The sequence below is a fragment of the Loxodonta africana genome, chromosome 2 (assembly GCF_030014295.1).
Source record: "Loxodonta africana isolate mLoxAfr1 chromosome 2, mLoxAfr1.hap2, whole genome shotgun sequence".
Taxonomy (NCBI): Eukaryota; Metazoa; Chordata; class Mammalia; order Proboscidea; family Elephantidae; genus Loxodonta; species Loxodonta africana.
In genome coordinates this window covers 124,218,864-124,239,311 of record NC_087343.1, presented here as the reverse complement: position 1 = coordinate 124,239,311, position 20,448 = coordinate 124,218,864, and the positions used below count along the sequence as shown (strand labels likewise).

The following is a 20,448-nucleotide window of genomic DNA, read 5'->3' as shown; positions in this document are numbered from 1 at the left end:
TCACCACCCAGTGTTTTTTGGTGGGTAAATGTTTCTTAAAGGAATAAAAGTCCTTGCCTGACTAGTCAACCGTGGCATCCCGATGTCCATAGCCACCTAGCAACAGGGAGCCAGGGCTGACTCGCAGCCCTGCGCCTTTAATTCCAGGTTTGGAGGGAGGAGAATATCCACTACCCCCGCCCCCTCTGCGGCGCTGGCGGCAGCTGTCACCTGTAAGGCGAGCACCGAGCACGGGGGATGGAGCCCGGCGCCCACTGGACAGAACGTAAAGGTAGAAACCAATCCCAGAAGGCTGGGGGCCCAGCAGGGCGCTGGTGCGGGGCGCGCGCGGCGTTGCCCAGCGCCTTTCGCCCCCAGACACCTTGGGCCGGCTGCGCTGGCATGACCAGCTTCGGAGACACGCCCGTCAGTCTGCGGTGAAACCTTCAGGGGAGCGCGGCCTTGGCGTGTCCGGGTCGGCGCCGCGGCGTCCACCTGTTCCAGAAGCCAGGAACCGAAAGCCAGAGGAAGGGAGCGGCCCCAGCTCCACTCCGGGCGGAGATCCACCATGGCGCTAGCCGCGGCCGCCGCTGCCGCGGCTGCCGGGGTGAGCCAGGCGGCAGTGCTGGGGTTCCTGCAGGAGCGCGGCGGGAAGGTGCGTAACTCCGAGCTGCTGAGTCGCTTCAAGCCGCTGCTGGATGCGGGCGACCCGCTCGGCCGCGCCGACCGCAGGGACCGCTTCAAGCAGTTCGTCAACGATGTGGCGGTGGTGAAGGAGTTCGACGGCGTCAAGTTCGTGGTGCTGCGGAAAAAGCCGCGGCCCCCACTGGGACCGCAGGCCCTGCCCTCCTGCGTCCCCAGCACCCCCTCCCCAGTGTCAAAGATCACTTCCGTCTCACTGGGGACAACCACTGGTCCGGAGGCTCCATCCTTGGGGTCGCCCCAGCAGGCAGAGGAACCACCAGAGGATCTAGTCCCCCCACCAGAGCCACAGGATCCCCCCGGGGCTCAGACCTCTGAGCCGGCTCAGCCAAGTGGAGAGCTGGGGAGCTTGGGTTCGGCGCACCAGTCAAAGGGACCCACGGACGACGGGGTTCCCTCCTCTGAGCTAGTCCAGCCTTTCAAGGGACTGTCCGCAGACGTGACCGAACCGTCTAGAGCACAGTCCGAGGCGGCCTCACCCCGCGCAGAGCTGCCAGACCCGGCACCTGGCCCGGGGACTGCCAATGGGCCGCCGCCGCCCACTCCGCGTGCGCCGCCGCCGAAGCCGTGCATGCTGCCGGTGCGCTGCTTCCCGGGCCCCGCCGCGCTCCGGGTCCGGGGCGAGGAGCACGGCCTGCGCCGACAGCTGTCGGAGGAGCCGAGCCCGAGGGGCTCCCCGCTACTGCTGCGGCGGCTCTCAGTGGAGGAGTCCGGATTGGGCCTCAGCCTGGGCCCAGGACGCTCCCCGCACCTGAGGCGCCTGTCGCGCGCAGGCCCGCGTCTCCTGAGCCCCGACGCCGAAGAGGTGCCAGCCGCGCCGCCGCCGTCTGCCCTGCCCCTGGAGCCGGCCGAGCACGAGTGGCTAGTGCGGGCGGCCGGTGGCCGCTGGACTCACCAGTTGCACGGGCTGCTGCTGCGCGACTGCGGCCTGGCAGCCAAGCGCGACTTCATATCGGGCTTCACTGCCCTGCACTGGGCCGCCAAGAGCGGCGACAGTGAGATGGTGCAGCAGCTGGTGGAAGTTGCGCTTCGCGGCGGCACGCCGGTGGACGTGAACGCACGTTCGCATGGCGGCTACACTCCACTGCATCTGGCTGCGCTGCACGGCCGCGAGGATGCCGCGGTGCTGCTGGTGGATCGCCTGGGTGCGCAGGTGCACGTGCGCGACCACAGCGGGCGGCGGGCCTACCAGTACCTGCGGCCTGGCTCCTCGTACGCGCTGCGCCGCTTACTCGGCGACCCGAGTCTGCGCGGGGCGACCGAGCCGGATGTCGCCGGCGGCGGTGGCGGCAGCCTTGCGGCCCGGCCCCCAGTGCAGGTGGCCGCCACCATCCTCAGCTCCACTACCAGCACGTTTCTGGGCGTCTTGGCTGACGACCTGATGCTCCAGGACCTGGCTCGCGGCCTGAGGAAGTCCGGCTCCTTCAGCAAGTTCCTGGGCGCCTCACCCATGGCTCCACGCAAAAAGACCAAGACCCGCAGTGGCCTTCCGTCCTTCCCAGAAGTCTCTCGTCGAGCCACTTCAGGGCCCCTAGCCGGGCTAATGCCCAGCTTGCCCCCCACAACCTGACAGCCTCTGAGGCGACAGCTTGGTTGATCCAGTTGGGCCTTTCCTCCACAGCCTAGGTGTGCCGTAAGCCGTGGCCCAGCACCCACTGTATTCTGCAACACCCACTGTATCCTGTTTCCAACTTTGTCCACTGCAGTCTGTTTTACCCAGGTGGGCCTATGCCTCCAAGCTTCTGTCTGAGGTTAGGCCTGTCTCCGGAGCTGGAATTACAGATCTCAATGAGAGTCTCCAATGAGGAACTCCACAATCTCTGGAGGACACTTGAAATTTAGGATCAAAGGTTAAGGGGGCAGCAGCTGGTCTGGCCCCTGCATGAATTAACCTGATGCTTCCGCATCTACACGCTCCCAAACCAGAACTAAAGCAAAGGCAGTGGTCTCTTTAAATATTGGATTATGTTGGGTTGTTTGTCAGCTTTAAAATAGGTGGTGGTTTTGTAATTCGATGGTTTTATCCTGTTTTTAAATTAAAATGAGGCAAAGCAACTTTCATAAATCTAACCTTGTGAAATTATATTTTTCCATTTTTAGAAAAAGTGCTCAGACACTTTCAATCTTTTGCTAAGTATTTTGGAATTATATTTAAAAAAAATAGATCAAGATATAAAAGAAATTAGTCCAAACCAATGAAACCCTTAAAAATTCATCTACCTCATTTCGGCAATCAAGATTCTGGAGAGTCTTGAACACAGAATAACCATTGTGACCATTGTGAATGTAATTAATTTCAGCTGTACTGTGAATGCTAAGTATTAGGAAACAAGTGCATTTTGAGAGTAAAGCTAATTTAACAAAGAAGGGAAAGGAACATTTTGGCAAATACTTTTAATTTGTGGCTGTCTTTACAGAGAAATGTAAACATGCATGTTTGGCACCAATGGGTCGTTATTTTGATTTGGCATGAATATTTACATATACTTTTTAAAAAGTGTGATTTATTTGTGACTTGCACCTTTGTGCCACACTTCTGAAACTGTGGTTCTCCAACCTGGCCCAGTCTTTCTGCACCCGAGGCAAATATTCAAGGGAAAAAATGTCATAGCATTCTGCCAGAAACAAAACTGGTTGGGGTATTCATGGATACAATTAAGAGCAACAATTATATATAAAAGTTCTGTACAAAGAACAAGTACATGATATCCATTTTAAAAAGGCTTTTAAATGCGAACAACTTCTTATTCCAAAATAGCAAAAGCCGAATCTCTGCTCATTGACCATGGAAGGGTGCCTTAACATCTCTGGACCATTGTTCCTGATCTGTAGATTGAGAAGGTTTGTAGATATTGCCAAGATTTCCCAGGTTCAACATGGTGTAATTTTAATGCCACTTTTTCTGTTTTAAAAATGTGGAATCTATTTGTTCACCCAACCTTTTCTTTACATATCATATTGTAATTATGCTCTGCTTTTTCAAATTGTGTTTGCATGTCAGTAGATATTAAATAGTTTGGTGTGACACAAAGTAGTTGTTTCCTCTCCTTCCCCCTTCATGTATATAAGTGAAGCCTTTGGAATTATTTCAGGCAGTCCTTTATGGAATGCCTTGACTTAAGCATTGAAATAAACAGTCTCCATTTTGTTCCTACCTGTGTGATGATGTTCTTCTCTTAAACATTCCACAGCTTTTGCTACTGTATTTTTCTTTTCTTTTCCACTACTTAATTTCTTCCTTTTCCCTTCATCCTCTGCCCCTTTCAAGCATTCTATTATTAAGAGTTTGGATTGCTATGCAATGTAAAGAAGGCCACCACATATGGATATGGTAGCCAAGAACTGTAGATAAATGTAGGCCCTGATGTGACCCTTCCCACCTTCCTTGCCTGAAACCCTGGCATGTCTAGCTAACCTGCATAAATTATTTTAAAATGCAAATTAATTCTTCTGCCTCTGCAGAAAAATTGTGGGAGGCAATAATTATAGCAATCTGAGCAGCTGAAGGTCTAGAAGACAGAAAAAAACTAGAGATTTTTCATGGTAAAAAAGAGGCCTAACAGACAGGGTGTCAAAGGTCACAGACACAGGTGCAATCTTCCTTGAGAAGACAAAGTCTAAATCAGCAAAGCAGAATGAACACTAACTAATGTTTTTTTCAAGCTTAAATCAGAGGAGGGTTATTTGAACTGCCTGAAGCATCGAGTTTTAGAAGGGAGTGCTATGCTTAAGCTTTCCAAGTGAAGTAAAACATTTGGCAAGAGTTTAGGATCAACAAACAGGTCTTAGAAAGCACTACCTTTTCTTTGCAGGCTAAGACTTCCTGAAACTATAAGGCAAGTCAGTAAGAAATCATAGTTTGAATTACATATGGAATATCTTCAAGAAGTATATATTGCCTAGCAGGAGGTACACATATAGAAGGGTATTTTCAACAACTAACAAAAATAACTGCTTATAAATTAAGGCAATTTAGCTAGTTAGAATTGTCATAGGGAGGAGAATGATTCCTTCTGATGGAGGAGAAGTTAATTGTTAACGTAGATGTGTATGAGTCATACCAACAGCAAGCTTTTAAATAAAGTTTTACACTTCCTTTAATGGAGCTAAGAGGCTGTTCTTGAGCGTGTCTCACTTTCTTGATGGAGATCCAGGAACGGGTAATGCATACATAACCTGTGTTTTTTAAGTGCCAAGCACGGTTCTAAACACTTGCAGATATTAACCACAATCCTATAAGGTATGTACTATTAGTATCCTCATTTAAGGTGAGGAAACTGAAGCCTAGAGAAGATGCCCAGGCCTCACAGCTGGTAAGTGGCAGAGCTAGAATGGCATCCTTGCAGTATTCTTCACTATACTGTCCAGTCACAGGAAAGCAGGGTAATCTCATTTCAGCCCTTGACTCGTTTAGTGACCTTGACCAAGCTCCAGCCCCTTTCTCTGTGGGATACAAGACTGGAAGTACCTACCTACAAGCCGTGGGGAGGAGCACATAGAATAAGTAATTGAAGCTCTTTGTGAACCTGAGCTATTAGCCGGGAGGCCGCATTGGTCCCATGGGAGTGTGAATTCCAAAACCAAATTGCACTGATTTGTGCATTTGCTTTACATGATCGCCATTCTCTTATCATGTTAGTATTTGTATACAAATTAGTATTTGTATAGATAAATAAAAATTTGATTCTGCTAGGAAAAAAATGTATTCCTAAAAAAGGGGAATTATCCCGTGTTCTGTATGTGGGGAAACCCTGGTGGGTAGTGGTTAAGTGCTACGGCTGCTAACCAAAAGGTCGGCAGTTCAAACCCACCAGCTGCTCCTCGGAAACTCTATGGGGCAGTTCTACTCTGTCCTATAGGGTCGCTATGAGTCGGAATCGACTCGACGGCACTGGGTTTGGTTTGGTTTTAGTTTTCTGTATGTAGTATCACTTTACTTAACACAGAAATAATATCTTTAACTCACACTCCTTTAGCATCCGTCCTCCCACCCTCAGGACTTACACTGCTGCCATTCAACCAGCTGGCTGGGCTGAGCAAAAAAAAAAAAAAAAAAAACCAAACCTGTTGTCAAGTTGGATCCTACTCACAGCAACCCTATAGGGCAGAGTAGAACTGGCCCATAGGGTTTCCAAGGAGCAGCTGGTGGGTTTGAACTGCCGACCTTTTGGTTAGCAGCTCGACACTCAACCACTGCACCACCAGGCCTCCTAGCTGGGCTGAGAGCACTCCTCAACACACAGTTGTAAGGTTGGGCCCACCCAGGACCTATCTTCTCCCCTTTTGGGGGGCCTTTTCCTGGAATAAATTATCTGGCCATTTAAAATGGTTTCATAACTAGATTCTCTAGTGCTCTCCAGATAGCTTTTTGCCTTGAACTTCTGTCTGGGCCCCACCCTTCCCGAACTGCCTACCACACCTCTGGACTTGAACCTGTGAAACTGGAGTGGCCTCAGGTGTCCCTGCAGGGAAGGGGATAAAAGGGAGAAAGAGAGAGATTGAGAGAGAGAAATCTTGTTCCAAATCCTCCTAGGGGGAGATGGGTGCTGACTTAAATTTCAAGACAACAGGAAAACACCCATTGAGCCGTCCAAGCTGTACCCAGGCTCATTGAGAGAACAATTCCCCTACCTAGTCTCCCCGCTCCCGGACCCTCAAATTCCCTTTTCACCTCTACTCTTTGCGGTCCTCAACTACATTTGACCTAAGTTTCCTCTTCTTTAAGCGTGTGATTTACATGTGGATCAACAGCACTGCAATTTGTTCCAACTTCCAACGAGGACCCTTGAGGTTTACGCCAGCGCTGGCGGAGGTACGTTTTGTGCCGAGCAGGCTGTTCAAGACAGATTGCGCGCCCGTTTGGGGCCCGGCAGAACATTGCTTCCCTATTCCGTTTCCAATTTACTGTCTGAAGGTAAAAAGTACACTAATTAAATCCATATTAGGAGGAGAAGCGGGGGCGGGCTGAGGCAAACGGGAGAGGTTGCCCAGCAACGGTCGCTGCGCAAACCCGCCCTCGGAGGGCAGCACCCCTGGCAGTCAGGTGGCGAGGAGGCAGAGGGGAGCAGGCAACTTAAGGAGGTGGGAGCAGAACCTCCAAGGGGGAAGCACGTAACCCTCTCTTCCACGTTGGGGGAACTAAGCAAAGCACTTTTTTGGTAGTGGTGCCCGAGATCAACACCCCTGGTCTCTTCTCCACGCTCCGTTAACGAACAACTTTCCAGTAACAATGGAAAGCAAGCCAGCCCTCACTTGCCTTTTCCAACAGATGCAAAGGGCTCTCAGCTCAAGCCTTCAGGCTCACCTGGGGTACAGCTCAGCAGGGCAAGACAAAATCCCTGTAAATAACCCAGGCGGCCGGCTAGCTTGGGAAGCAGCGGGTGGTGAAGTGCAGGGAGAAGCTTTCATCATAGGGAAACAGTGCCCTCTGCTGGCACTATCTTGGAGGATGAAATTGAGTTTTGGGTCTGGTCCCTGAAAAGCCTTTCTCTCTGTGATTGCGTGCTGTGGAGTCTATTTTGACTCGTATTCATAGTGACCCTAGAGAGCATAGTATAATTGCCTCATAGGGTTTCCTAGGCTTGTAATCTTTACGGGAGGATCCAGGTCTTTTCTCTCGCAGAGCGGCTGATGGTTTCAAACCTCCAACCTCTTCTCCTAGCAGCCGCGCTGTTAACCACTGCACCACCAGGGCTCCTTTCTCTCTGTGCTACCAGTACCCAGCATGTATGGGGTGCTCATTCTTACCCCCTGAAGGTGTAACAGTAATGAAACGAGATAAACTGGGGCAGGAAGGAGACAGAGAGGGGCAAGATGGAGGAATGGGCATGGAAGGTATGGCCCTACTTTTGGGGCTCTCCCGATCTGGCAGGGACAAGCACAGAAGCCTCATATTTCTCCATGGAAGAACCCAGCATAGAATCAAAGTGCAGTTTAACAGAATGATGGCAGAGTCTGCCTCCTGGCTGGGAGTACTTTATCTAAAATACACAATTTCCACTGGCACCATGGACAACATTATGTGTATTTCTAAGAATATCACAATGGGAGAACGCAATGGGAACTGTACAGGGCAAAAGGCAGAAATAAGTAGATTCCACTCAAAGCCGGTCTATCAGCGTGAGCTGCGCCCTAGGCTGAGGACCTTGGAGAGAGGCCCCGCCCACAGTGTTCAAAGGAGAGAACCAAAGCATAATGTTAGAACCCGCTAAGGCCTCAGCAGGAGCCCTGTATGTTTTTTATAAAACGGCACAATGTGAGCATTGTTCTGTGCTCAATAGCACGACTGTTAAAACTAATGCTTTTGGTATGAATAGGACCATTTAAAATCCCGAACCAGTTGCATTTACTGACAATAAGCATCAGAAAACAAGCCCAGAAGCAGAAATTTCTCACTTTGGGGTCAGTTGGCTTTGAATACACGTACACATGCTTCAATGTGCCCAGGTTCCAAAAATAAACTGAACATTTGCATGGACAATGTTCTTGCCCCTAGTTTTTTGCAGCTACAAATACTGAAGCAGATTTTCACATACATATCTTAGAACCTGGAGTCCCTGGGTGGTGTAAATGGTTAAGGGCTTGACTACTAGCTGAAAGGTTAGCACTGTGAACCCACTCAGAAGTGCTTGGGAAGATAGGGCTGGCGATCTGCTTCTGAAAAGCCACAGCCTTGAAAATCCTATAGAGTGCAGTTCTACTCTGTGACACACATAGGTCCACCATGAGTCAGACTTGACAACAACTAATGACATCTTAGAACCTAACAGATTCTGTGTACACAGCAAGAGACAAGTGTGTCCTAATTTTCATACCATTCCAGCCCATAACTTCCCACTACCAACCCCCACCCACCTCACATCAGTCTGACACACAACCCAAGCTGCTTCTCCAGGTCCTCAGCCCCCACATGGCAGGTCTCCAGGTCCTCCACCCCTTGCCCCCTTCTCCCACTCCCTCCCAGCTCCTGCTGCTCTCCTCAGGCCTGGCCAAACCGGTGGGCTTTCCAAAGGAAAGGTGGGTAAACTCAGTTTTGATAACATAATTGGAAGAGTACAAAAATTTTTTTCAGGTCTTAGAATGAATGTCCCCAAATGCCCAGTATACTGGATATTTGCTGGGGTTTTAGGCATCAAGCATCTGAATCCATTTTCAGTTTGGGGAAATTCCCTAGTCTTGAAGGGAGGCAGTAATCCCGCTTCCACAACTGAGGCTGGTGGCTTGGGTAGAAACCAGCTAACCCATCAGACCTAGGCTTTTGCAGAGTGGTGCAGTTACCAGAACAGTTAGGGTTTATTAAGCAGTGGAGTTGAGGGGCCGGCATCTCCCTTGGTTCCTCCTGTTTTCAATCCTGGTTCTGTAGTTTTCCCAGAGACTCCCAGTACTGACTCATGTCCTTTCAGCAAATCCCTTTCTTCTCCAGTCAGTCAGGGTTGGTGTTTGTAGTGTGTAAACAAGAGGGCCCGCCCACCACATTATTCTCCAGGTGACACACACACTTCTCTAATCAATTTTTATGGGAAAAACAAACATGCCATTTTATATCTGAAGTTGAAGTGCTCCTCTAGCTTGTCTCCTGTTTTCCACAACTGTGACGGAGCCCCTCTCTCATCACCAAAAGGGAATACTGCAGTTTTTAGGATCCATAAATTAATTACCTAATAATACCCATGACTTGGGCAAGGCCACATAAGAATACTTGGAAGGAGTATCCTGGGGATAGCAAAAGCCTTCCCTCCAAGGTCTCCCCCGTCCCCCAACGTCCTGAAGCCCACAAGGGAAAAGCACCAAATAAACCAGTATCACCCCCCAGTTATGTGGGTGAGAAGCTGGGCCAGTACCCACCTCTCCCACGGTCAGTAACTAGAAGAAAGGAGGTGGGAAGGGTGGTTTATCCGGAGGTCGAGTCCCTGGAGGCCTGGCCGGCCCAGAGAGCAGGGAGCGATGGCCAAGGTCACTTTTGACGGCATCCAGTTGATCCTGGAGAAGGCGAACCCTCTCGTCCAGGCTGCGCTGCTGGGCCAGGACAGCGGCCTTGCCAGCCAGCAGGGCGCAGTAGGCATGAAGCTCCTCCACTGGCAATGTTCGCATCAGCACCTCGCGGAGGACTCGCTCCCGCCGCGCCACATGCTCCTTCAGCTCCTTGGCGTCCTCCTGCTGCTGCTGCAGGAGCCTGAGTCGCTGCAGCAGAGAGGCCTGGAGCAGCCAGGAGAGGGCACCGTGAGCAGGGCGGGGCGCTGCTACTCCCGGGAGGGTTCCAGGGGGAAATTAGGGCCCCTCTCCGCCCCGCTCATTCACAGCCTGAACCCCTTTTACCCGCTCGTCAGGGTCGCCGTTTGAGCCCGCCCGGACCAGGGCACAACGCACGCGGGCCAGGCGGCTGCCCAGCAGAAGCAGAAGTCCCAGCACGCGCTCCAGGTCGGCCATGAACCGGCTGAACCGTTCTAGCTCCTGAGGTGCACAGGCCTGGCCCATTGCAGACTCCAGAGCCGCCCTGCGCCTGGCGCATGCCTGGGCCGCCCCGCGCAGCCGCTCCTGTTCAGCTTGAAGGTCCCGCAGCATCTTTTGGAGGAGGTCAGCCAGCTCCGCCTGCACGGAGAATCTGGGTACTCAAGGCTCGGGTCAGGCCCTGACTTCTCAGCCCAGGCTCTGGGCTCTTGCCCCAACCGACACCCACTGGCCCCTCCACACTCACCTTCTTGGCCTGGATGCTGTTGGTTGGCTCAGGGGGCCCCTGACCATATGGCTGCTCAGGCACAGGGCACATGGTAAAGTTTTCAGCCCTTGTCTCGTCCTGAGAAGTTGTCAGGAGCTGGGCAGAGCTGGGTAGGCAGGACCTGGGGACAAAGCCAGAGCTCCTGGTCTGTCCTGCACCAGTGTTCAGGCTCAGAATCCCCTGAGTCCTTTGTGCCCTTCACTTACTGTGGTTCAGAAGTACCACCAGCCTCCTCTCCAGCCTCCCCACAGGCTGGCCTCATTGCAGCCCAGACCTCAGCTAAAGGAATCAGTCCATCCAGCACATCCAGGGGTGGCTCTGGGCTGGGGTGGGGGGCAAGAATGTCACTCAGAGAGGGATCCAGCCTGGCCAGCTCCTGAACCAGCTCCTCGAGGCGCTGACTGGGCCATGTTGGCCTGGAACTAGGTTTGCCAGTGCCCCAGGGTAGGGCAGTGTGGTCAGGAGGTCTTGGGGTGTCATTGCCTGGAAGTTCCAGGCAATCAGCTGGGAGAGGCTTAAGGTGGTCACTCTCTGCAGCTGTAGGGGGGTCAGTGGTCAGCAGTCTAGTGGGATCACTGGTTGGAATGTCACCATTTGCAGTTCCAGAGCTGTTACAGCATGTGATCTTGGAGACACCCACAGAACCGTTCACCCCCTGCCAGCAGCTGTCTGCCCCTGAAGCCTCTGGGGGCTCACGGACAGGGTGTTGTGGGGTGACTGTAGCCCGGTCAGCACTTTGGTCCTGATCAGCTCCATACTGTTGATGAGAAGCATGAGCACTAGAAGTGGAAGAAGACGTTAAATTAGAAAGCCCTGGCCACAGACAAATGGTGGCTTCCAAGGGCCACCCGCCCCCACCCCCACCCCCTCTGATCTCAGGATCAGACTAGGAGATGGTTCCTTTCCTCTCAAGTATTTTGTGGATGTACAGGGAGGTTGGGTATCTCACCCTGCTTGGAAACAAGAGGAAATTCACCTGGTTGGGAGCCCCTGGGGAGCACAGGAGTGTTGAGGCAATCTCATTCTGACCAGGGGGGCTTCTTCCAGGAAAACGTCATCATCAGACAGGGAGGGGAGCCGGGCAGACACAATGCAAGTCTTTGAGACCTTCCGCTCACAGTCGGCTGGGCTTTGCTGGGGGTCTTCTGCAGGACACGCCACTGCAACTGCCTCCTGAGTCAGGAACCTGGGGACAGGACCACAATGACCTCAGGTAGCCACAGTGACCGGGAAGGAAGCCTGTAGCGCTGCAGTAGGGAGATAGTGAAGGCAATGGGGGGAGGGGCACATGGTTTGCAAAATGTAGAGTCGGGGCCTCAGACTGAGGGCAGGTGAGGGGCCCTTTCCTTTCCTGGGCAAGAGCTATGAAAACTGCTTCCCCCAACTTTAGTTCCCAGAGTGGTCCATGTGTCTCACCTGGAAAATTTGGCCTGACACAACGGTCTGGGGGGTTCTGCTCCTGGAGGAATGGCCTGGAAAGGCAAACAGTTGATAAAATGTGCTGAGAATTTTCAGTCTTCTAGTTGGTCCTCCCCTTCCCCCTTCCTCATCTTCCATACCTGGACAATGGGTATGACCCTACCTGGGCCTCTCCAGCGGCCCAAGACTTCCCCTGAAGTGCTCTGACTCCGACTGGTAGGCTTGTAGGCCTCATGTAGCTTCAAGGATCCCAGGTCCGGGTCTGATGTGCCTCGGGGCTGGGTCCCGGGCAGCCATCCGATTTGGTGGCCTTCGAACTCAGCCCCACGCGGCAGCTCCTGGGACTTGGGCTTGGCGAGGTCAGAGCGAGAGCAAGCCTCACCCGAGCATTCCCCCGCGGGCCCAGAGCCCTGACCCACACGATGTAGCGTCCCTGGCTCTGAGAAGCACCACTTCCGCTGCTGGCTGGCGAGGCGCCCTAGGCCGGCGGTACTTGGCGCCGGAGCCCCGGAGCGTGCCGGCTCCACCTCCCCAACCGGGTGGCTGAGCGAGGCGGAGCGCAGATGCGCCGTGGAGGGCCGCACGGGTGCGACCGACCGTAGGCGGGCAGGCAGGCTCATGCGGAGCTCCTTGCGCTGGAAGGACGTCTCCCGCAGCACTCGTCGCTGCGCGCCCTGCAGCCGCTGGCGATAGGCAGCCCGTGAGGCCGGTGGGCTGGGCGGCTCCGCAGCCTGCGCCGCGGCCTCAGCCTCGGCCGCCAGCGCATACAGCAGCGGGGTGGCCTGCCTGTTGAGCGGCCCCGGGGTCCCCTGTATCTCTGGGAGGTGCGGCCCGTAGAGCGTGGCTGCCGCAGGCCGGGGTCGCGGGCACATGAGAAGGCCGGCGGCAGGCGGGGCGGGGGCCGGGCCGCCCCATACCACGCGCATGCAGTCGCAGTCTAGATATGGCACAGGGTCGGTCTCGGGCGACGGCGAGCGTGGTTCAGGACCGCCGCAGCCCGCGGAGAAAGAGCTGTAGGCCGAGTCGACGCGCACCGACAGTCGTCGCAGGTCCAAGCTGCGAGTGGAAGAGGCTGAGGAGGCCCGATCGCCCCCAGGACCCAGAGCATCCATGACTATGGGGATGGGCGCTGAGGCTGACTGGCTCCGTGGGTCCTGGAAGAACATAGATGGGGTGGTGGGTGAGGAGCTCCAGGTTGGTGTCAGGACAACCTACTGGCCCTTCTACCATGTAGGGGGGAGGGCTCACGTATACCTTTCCTCGTCCCCACAGCCCTCGCTGGCATCCCGCACCCCCTAATTTTGGTGGAGTCATCTCAGGGTCAGAGACAGCATGGATGGTAGGAAAAGTCCTGCGAAGCAACTCTGGAGGTTGAAGACCTCGGCTTGTGAAGGAATCAAAGATTAGCCCATTCCCCACTAAGTCTCCTCGGGGGCACAGCCCCAGCCTCTAACCTGGTACCTCCTAGGGACAGATGTACTAAGAATGTACCCATGCTCCTTCCCCTTGCCAACCCATCCCACCCAGGCTGCTTCCCCGAGGCTGTTTGCTTCTCCATGTGATCTTTCTCTGTTATACAATGGTCAAGAACATTCCTGGGGTTGCAGGGGAGCCAAGAAAGGAGACGGAAGACCCAGGTCATGGGGCAGGTGCAGCTTCGCCCCCTCTCTCCCTCCCTCCCTATGTTCCAGGTGCTTATATATTTATTTTGATTCTCACAGCTGTTATCTGCATTTTACATAAAAGGACACTGAGGCCCTGAGGGGAAATGATTTGCCCAGGGCACCCAGCTAGTAAGTGGCAGGGCCCTGCCTGGAATCTGGGCCTGCCTCTAAGCTCACTGCAGCCAGAATCAATTTCCAAGAAGCAAACTCTGCTGAAAGCTAGTTTCCCACTCCCAGCCCCCTCCACCCCAGCTGCCTGAAGCTTCCAATAAAGCCCAATTCCTCTGTGGGAAACAGTTGCCTCAGCATCCCCCTGAACTATTGGCAGATTTCAGAAAAATATAGTGCCTGCTTCTGAGACTCTGGCTTTTGTCTAGGATTGACTGGCTCATCCCCCTTCCTTGTCCTGCTACTCTTGCTTCTCCTATGGGACTCAGCTCAGAGGTCTACTGACCTTTTGGGATTTCAACAGTGTCCTGGGCATGTGCCATGACAGCACTCATCACTGTTCATAACTGTTGGCTTGCTTGTTATTTCCTCCTCCCATTCCACTCCTGGAGCCCTGATGGTGCTGTGGTTAAGATCTTGGCTCCTAACGAAAAGATCGCAGCTCAAATCCACCAGCTGCTCCTTGGAAACCCTACAGGGCATTCTACTCTACCTTACAGGGTCACTATGAGTCAGAATCGACTCAAGAGCAACAAGTTTATTCCACCCTTGAGCTTCCTGAGGACAGACACTGCTCTTATTCATCTCTGTACACTCAGTACCTGGCACTGTGCCTGGCATGTGGTCAGTGTTAAATAAATATTTGTTGAATGGCTCAGGAGGGAGCAGACCTGCAGGGAATAGATGTGGGGGCTACCTTGGTAGAGAAGGAGTAGGATTCCTTAGCTTCCGCCCACCTGTCTCCCTCTTCGTAGTAGTCTTTTCTGGAGAAGGGGGCAGAAGGGATGAGGCAGTTGCAACCATGGACACTAACCTGGTTACTCATACATTGGTAGCAGCAAACAGAGCAAGCAAGCACAACTTGGAGCAGAACTGGCCAGAAATCCATACCATTCCAGTACCAGGAGTGGGGCGAGGGGAGGAAAGGATCAGTGTGTAGTGCCCAGCGGAGGATCATTCTCTCACCAGGGGTGAGAGCAGACTGGAGGCTTGGGAATGGGGGCTCTGTATGGGCTATCGAGCTTTGGGAAGGCTTGCCTCCTCTGAGCTGCTTGGTAGGGAGTGCAGAGTAGGGTGGCCAGCAGATGGGGACCAAAAAGCAGGCTCATCTGGAGCCTTCTAGACAGTATTTGGAGGTCAGAGTCACCCTCCACCCCCCTTACCTGAGATCTAATATGCAACAGGTTCCTGGTTAGGGCAGATAGGGGTGTTAGTGGTAGGAAGATATGATGTTTCCTAAAGGAGAGAGGCAGCACCTGAAGCATTTTCAGCTGACCTGGGACCAGAATATCTTGACATCACTGAACTGGGGGACTCTTTATACCCACCGCCCTAGCCCTGATTGGTCCTTATACTTAGGCTTGAGGGCCACTTTTGCAAGGTATTTCCACCCTGGACTTAAGGAAGACAAGAAAAAAGCATAGCTACCCTAAGTGTCAGCCCCTGGGAAGCCCACCCTGGCTGCCCAGTCCACCAGCCCTCTGTTCCTAGTCCTTCTGAGCCCAGCCTGGGTGCACAGTTTACCCTGGCTTACGCCACCCATACCTGCCCATGTTAGTTTGCCACATCTACAGACAGGGTAACTATTCAAATACAGATATTTCCTTGAAAATATCTTCCTTGTGAATTGCTGTGTTGACAAAGGATTTGGAGTTTATCAAATAAAAGCAGCTAACAGTTTGAGAGGATAATAAAAATGTGTACAACATCTCTTTTCTTGTTGAGCCCAACTTGTCTGGAGGATGCTTTTGTAGTGGTGACCTCAGTAAGTTGATGGCCACGCAAGATGTTCACGCTGTGCGGAAGGGGCTATGCCAGGAGGACTCAGCTGCTTTGGTGTGTGTTTTGGGGGCCTCAGCACAAACAGCAAGGAGTTTTCAGTCCAGCCAGCCCCTGTGGCTATGGGTGACCATACTCCAGTGGCCCCAGCATCAGCATTAGCGTCAGCTGTGGGCTAGGCCGCAGAAACAGCACCTGCTGTTGAAGAGGCTAGAGCTCAAAAAGCTCTGCAGGTATTTTGCCAAGCCTGGGGTGAGGGGGGAGGGGACTGGTTGGTAGCATGGAATCTCGCTACAAAACGACCAGACTTGGCGGGGGGGAGCATTTGATATATATTTGTCATCTGAATGAAGGAGCAAGGGAGGAAGAGGACACAAAGATGACTCCAGGATTCAGAGCTGAGGGCCTGGGAGGCAGAGGGGACAGTGTCATGAAGAAAGATGCTGAAATGGGGGCTGGCCAAGGAAGGGGTCCAGGGTTCATTCTGTCTGGGGTCTGTGGGCTAGGTAGTGTCTGTGGCAGGTTTGTCAGGTGGTTGGGATGTGGGTCCACAGCTCAGCACAGAAGCTGGGTCAGGCAAGCAGGCAGAGCCGGGTCTTTACTTAGAGGATGTGGAGGAAATAGATGAATTCATTAATGAAGACAGTTTCTGGTGGGTAGGAGATGCAGGGAAGGTGACAGGAGAGGGACAGAATGACCAGCCTCAAATGCAACAAATGATCAGGAATTAAATCGCACTTCTCACAAAAGCCACCTTGCATCTAACCACTCTGTGGAGGGGTTGTCCAGGCCACCTCTCCTGGCCTGGTGTCCCTCAGTACTGGACTCACTTTGGGGGCCTGTCAGCATGGCGGCCTCCCTGCCAGACTGAACACTTGGGTCTTGAACCCCAGCTCCCCAAATTAGGTCAGGAGAGAGCGTTATGGGAAGTTCCTCGGCTCTCCCTGGCCCCAGCGGACCGTGTCCCCAATTCTTCTGGCCTGTCAGCGCCAACAGCGTACTCCGCATAGCATTCGCGCTGAGTGGCTAGTTTACTGGGCTCGTGTGTCGCTCCAGCCCAGGTGCAGGGCGTCCAGAGCGCCTAGCTCTGTGCCTTACACAGGAAATGAGTGACGCTGGCGGCACCTTGGGGAGAGAGGGCCGCGGGCGTGGGCATGGGCTGACTACGTACCTGGAGGTTCAAGTTCTGGGAGTCGAGGCCCGCGAAGGAGCAGAGAAGACCAGGTCCTGGCTGCCGCAGGGGGCGGCAGAGTCACTTGGTCTGGCGCGGGGCCACAGTGCCACCAGGAAAGCGGACGGCCGCTGGCCGGCACATTTCACTGCCTTTCCTGTTGGGTTCACTGTCGGGAAAGTAGGGCTCAGATCTCTGGCAGGGGGACCGCGCGATTCCAGGTGGGAGGGACCCCGAATTCTCCAAGTGCTCCTGGGCCTAAGGGTAGGCGCAGGGGGTCTCCGAGTAAGACCCCCACTGCATAATTTGGCCACACCGTGCACTCCCCAGCAGCTTCGGCGTTCGCTGGGACTGTCTCCTTCCCACACCTCTGGAAAAGTAAAGGCGTTCAGGGGCCCGACTGAGTCGCGCACAGACACGGGGCGCGGAGTCGGACACTTCCAGACAGAACGCACCAGCCCCTCTGCGGCTTGCAGCTGCTCCCGGCCCGCCTCCTTGCTGACGAGCTCGCTCTGTCTCACCGGCTGCGACCCGCCTCCTCCCAGGAAGCAGGCCGGGGGGCAGAGCAATCCGCCGCCCACACCCAAGCCCCGGGGCCCTGGCCCCGCCGCATACCCGAGGCTCCAACCCGGGAGCTGCTCCTGGCATCAGAGCCCAAGGCTCAGGCTCCCGACCCCACCTCCAGGCTGCCGCCGCCGCGGGGGAGGCGCCACATTGGGCCAGCCGGGCTGCAACCGCCCGCCCCTTAGCAGTGTCAGCTCGCCGGCCCAGCCGCGGACCCACTGGACAGGCCCTCGTTCCCCTGCCGGCACAGGTCTCTTGCCCCAGGCCGCACAGACGAGACCTAGGCCGGCCGGGGTGAGGAGGGGGCACGAAGCACGCTCATCCGCCTCCCGTGCGGCCAGCCAGAGGCGCCCAGATGCAGGTGATGTGCAGACCTGGTTTCTGGAGGCCCGGACACCCCGGACGGTGGGGAAGTCCAGGCAGGGCCACCAGGGCGCTAGAAGGCCACCCCCTTTCCTCTCAAGCTTGGCCAAGAAACAGACCTCCGCAAGGATCATGGCACCATCCCTGTCCCTCTGATTACTGTTCGGATGGTAACCTGCCTCTGGACCAACTCTCCCTCCAAACTCCCACTTCCAAAACTCTTCCAGCTCTTTGACCTCATGTTTTCTGTTCTCGCCCTCTTTCTTTCCGTCTCTCCCACTACTAAGCATAGTCTAGGCTCTCCTGGCCTGCCTGGACCAGAAGTGGAAGCCTACTGACTTGGTTGCTCATCCCAGCTGCCCTCAGTGGGCCCTTTGGGGGCTGGACATATGCATACCCGCTATGGCCTGGATGGGATTTACAGGCTAAAGTCTGGCTCTCAAGGCCTTTGTCTTGGGGAACCCCCATCATCCTCCTTGGTTCCCAGCAGAAGGAAGTGGCCCCAGCCAACGAAATGCTCCAAAGACTGCTCTGCCTCCTCAACCACTGCCACCCTCCCACGTCCCCAAGCATCCCTCCTCCCACTTTTCAAATCTCTATCCTATTAACAGGATGCTCAGTGGTCAAGACCTCAGCTGCTAACCAAAAGGTTGGCAGTTCAAATCCACCAACCACTCCTCGCAAACCCTATGGGGCAGTTCTACTCTCTCAGATGGGATTGCTATGAGTTGCAATCTACTTGAGGGCAGCAGGGTCCTATGAACACCAGCTATGCAAAGAAATGTTCCATCTGGGGTATGAGGGGAGGCTAGGGTGCCCTTCGATGAGTTGATCCAGCTCTCAGATCCCTTTTCTCTGTTATAGGTGTGGGCTGCCCTGCTTCTTCTAAGGATCACCTGCCTAGGGGCAGGGACTATGCCCTCGCATTTTGGCATCCATGGCTGATAGATAAAGATTTGTTAGTGCTAATGACCAGGGGCCCAGAACACTGGCTGGAGGTCAAGGCTGCCACTTCCTGACGCAGCTTGAGCCTGGGTGACTCTGTCTTCTTAGGTCTGGAGGGGGAGGCAGCAGGCATCTGAACCTGTCTTCTGAATGGTGCCTCCTGGCCTGACCCTTCTTCAAACACCATCCCAACCCAGGTATCAGCTTCTGCTGGAGCTCTGGGCTCTAGGACACTGCTTCAGAACTTTGTGGCTTTGAAAGTCAGCTCTTTTTAGACCCTGATCCACGTGGCTGGTCTCAGGGTAGTCAACTGAAAAAAAAACTCAGGAACTAAACAGTCATTTCAAAATTGCTCAAGTTTTTACTTGTATTTCTTGAACATTATGAAGGGAACACAGAGTCCACAGCAATTCTTCTGAAGCAGCTCTCCCCTTCCTGCCCCCTCACTTCTCTTGTACACACTGCAGCCACTTTCTGCCTAACTCCTCCTGAAGTCCTGTCCACCCCTTCTCTCCTTCCAGCCTCCTCTTCTGAGAAAGAGAAAGTAGCCTCTGATATCCAGGAGCTGGCCTGTTACTATCAGTTAGACCTTGGTGTTGCTAGGAGTTGACCGAACATTCCCAACAAGGCCTTGGTGTTCTCCTGTTGAACACAAACGATTTCACAGGAGATCAACATCAGACAAAGCCATTCTGTGACCATGATGGATCAAGACAAAAACAAGGCCACTCTGTCATCTTGTCTCCACGCAGACAAAAACATGAACATTGTTCAAGCCACAAAATGACCAAACATCTTTCTATCCTGGTTAATATGAGTGACTGCTTTATCATTTACAGCTTTAGTCTTGCTCCAGACTTTCCTCTTTCTAGATAAGATTTATTAATATATTCAATCATAGAATTATTCTTGCCTCCTGCCAGAGGCGTAACTAGGGTATGGCAAGTATGGCAGGTATTGCACCGGGCCTGGGCACATGGCATCACTGAGAAGTTTCTATTAGCCTGATATGGCCAGTTATGGCCTATAGTAAGCACTGAAATTGTACCCTTGTCCAAACATCTGACACCCCTCTTTTAGAAACTCTACCAAAATGTCAGCTCAAAAATATAAGTAAAGCTTGTTAATCTTTTAATTAACACATTACTGTGCTTGAGGAAGGATGTTGGGCCACACCGGGTTAACAGAAACTGCTCAGTGGTGCCAAACACTCAGGGCGAGTGCAATACCCTAAATATGCCCCTGTGGCTCCAAGACAGAGAAAAGCCTTGCTTCCTTAAACCCTCCCAAAATTACTAACACAAGCCCAAATCCTATCATAAGTCTTTCCTAAACAAAAATAAACAGCAAAAATAATGGTTCCCATTAAACTGATTCTGACTCATGGCAACCCCATGTCTGCAAAGTAGAATCGCTCCATAGTTGCCATGTGATGGAGTGCTTTTATTTGGCCTTTCTAGGCATGGTCTTGTAACTCCCACCAAATGATTGGGTGGGACTCTGCAAATAAGGTACTTGTGGCCCACTGAAGAGATTGGACAGCTTGTTAATGCAAATAAGGTACATGGCACCCATGTGGGGGTAGGACCATGGAACTAAAGTGTATGGGACCTTAATGAGGAGGTTGGTCAGTTTGGCCACCACACTAGGCTTTAAATGAGCCATCTCAGAGGCAGGGGGAACCTCACTACCACTAAGAAGAAGAGATGGGAGTGGAGTACACCCTTTGGACCTGGGGTCCCTGTGCTGAGAACCTCCTGGACCCAGGAGACAAGGAAGTTGTAACATCAGAGATGGCACAAGACAGCAAGAAGCAGTAGCAAGTGAGGCAGAGAACTGGTAGCAACAGAACCAGGAGACCGGTAGGCAACGGCATGATGGGTTTCCCAGCCCATGAAGTGAGAAAACTGAACAATTCCAGGCAGGAGGCTTACTGGCGGCAGAGTGGGGCACTGCTGGGCATTTAGTGGAGCTAGGCT

General features: G+C 53.5%; 2 protein-coding genes across 5 annotated transcripts; one reads left to right on the top strand and one right to left on the bottom strand.

Annotated features, from left to right (window-relative positions):
- The first annotated feature begins 547 nt into the window (after positions 1-547).
- On the top strand, positions 548-4,309 carry SOWAHA (sosondowah ankyrin repeat domain family member A). The gene has a single exon (XM_003405021.3). It carries the CDS (start codon positions 548-550, stop codon positions 2,249-2,251), a length of 1,704 nt encoding a protein of 567 aa, XP_003405069.1. The 3' UTR covers positions 2,252-4,309.
- Positions 4,310-7,469: 3,160 nt separating this feature from the next.
- SHROOM1 (shroom family member 1) lies at positions 7,470-17,046 on the bottom strand. Of its 4 annotated transcripts, XM_064275177.1 has the most exons (8): positions 16,598-17,046; positions 11,956-12,969; positions 11,813-11,868; positions 11,373-11,582; positions 10,603-11,175; positions 10,376-10,517; positions 9,997-10,269; positions 7,470-9,876 (listed from the first exon to the last, which is right to left on the bottom strand). In XM_064275177.1, exons 2-8 carry the CDS (start codon positions 12,925-12,927, stop codon positions 9,544-9,546), a joined length of 2,559 nt encoding a protein of 852 aa, XP_064131247.1. In that variant the 5' UTR covers positions 12,928-12,969; positions 16,598-17,046; the 3' UTR covers positions 7,470-9,543. The 4 variants fall into 4 exon arrangements, with proteins under 4 accessions (XP_064131247.1, XP_064131242.1, XP_064131245.1 ...); XM_064275172.1 differs by lacking the exon at positions 16,598-17,046 and having other exon boundaries at positions 11,956-13,007; XM_064275175.1 differs by lacking the exon at positions 16,598-17,046 and having other exon boundaries at positions 7,470-9,861; positions 11,956-13,007.
- Between the last annotated feature and the right edge of the window lie 3,402 nt (positions 17,047-20,448).

Coding starts and splice junctions, on each gene's coding strand:
- SOWAHA (XM_003405021.3), top strand. CDS start 548: ATGGCGCTAGCCGCGGCCGCCGCTGCCGCGGCTGCCGGGGTGAGCCAG.
- SHROOM1 (XM_064275172.1), bottom strand. CDS start 12,981: ATGTTCTTCCAGGACCCACGGAGCCAGTCAGCCTCAGCGCCCATCCCC. Junction 11,869..11,955: donor GGGTCATACCCATTGTCCAG/GTATGGAAGATG, acceptor TTGCCTTTCCAG/GCCATTCCTCCAGGAGCAGA. Junction 10,518..10,602: donor GGTGGTACTTCTGAACCACA/GTAAGTGAAGGG, acceptor CTTTGTCCCCAG/GTCCTGCCTACCCAGCTCTG.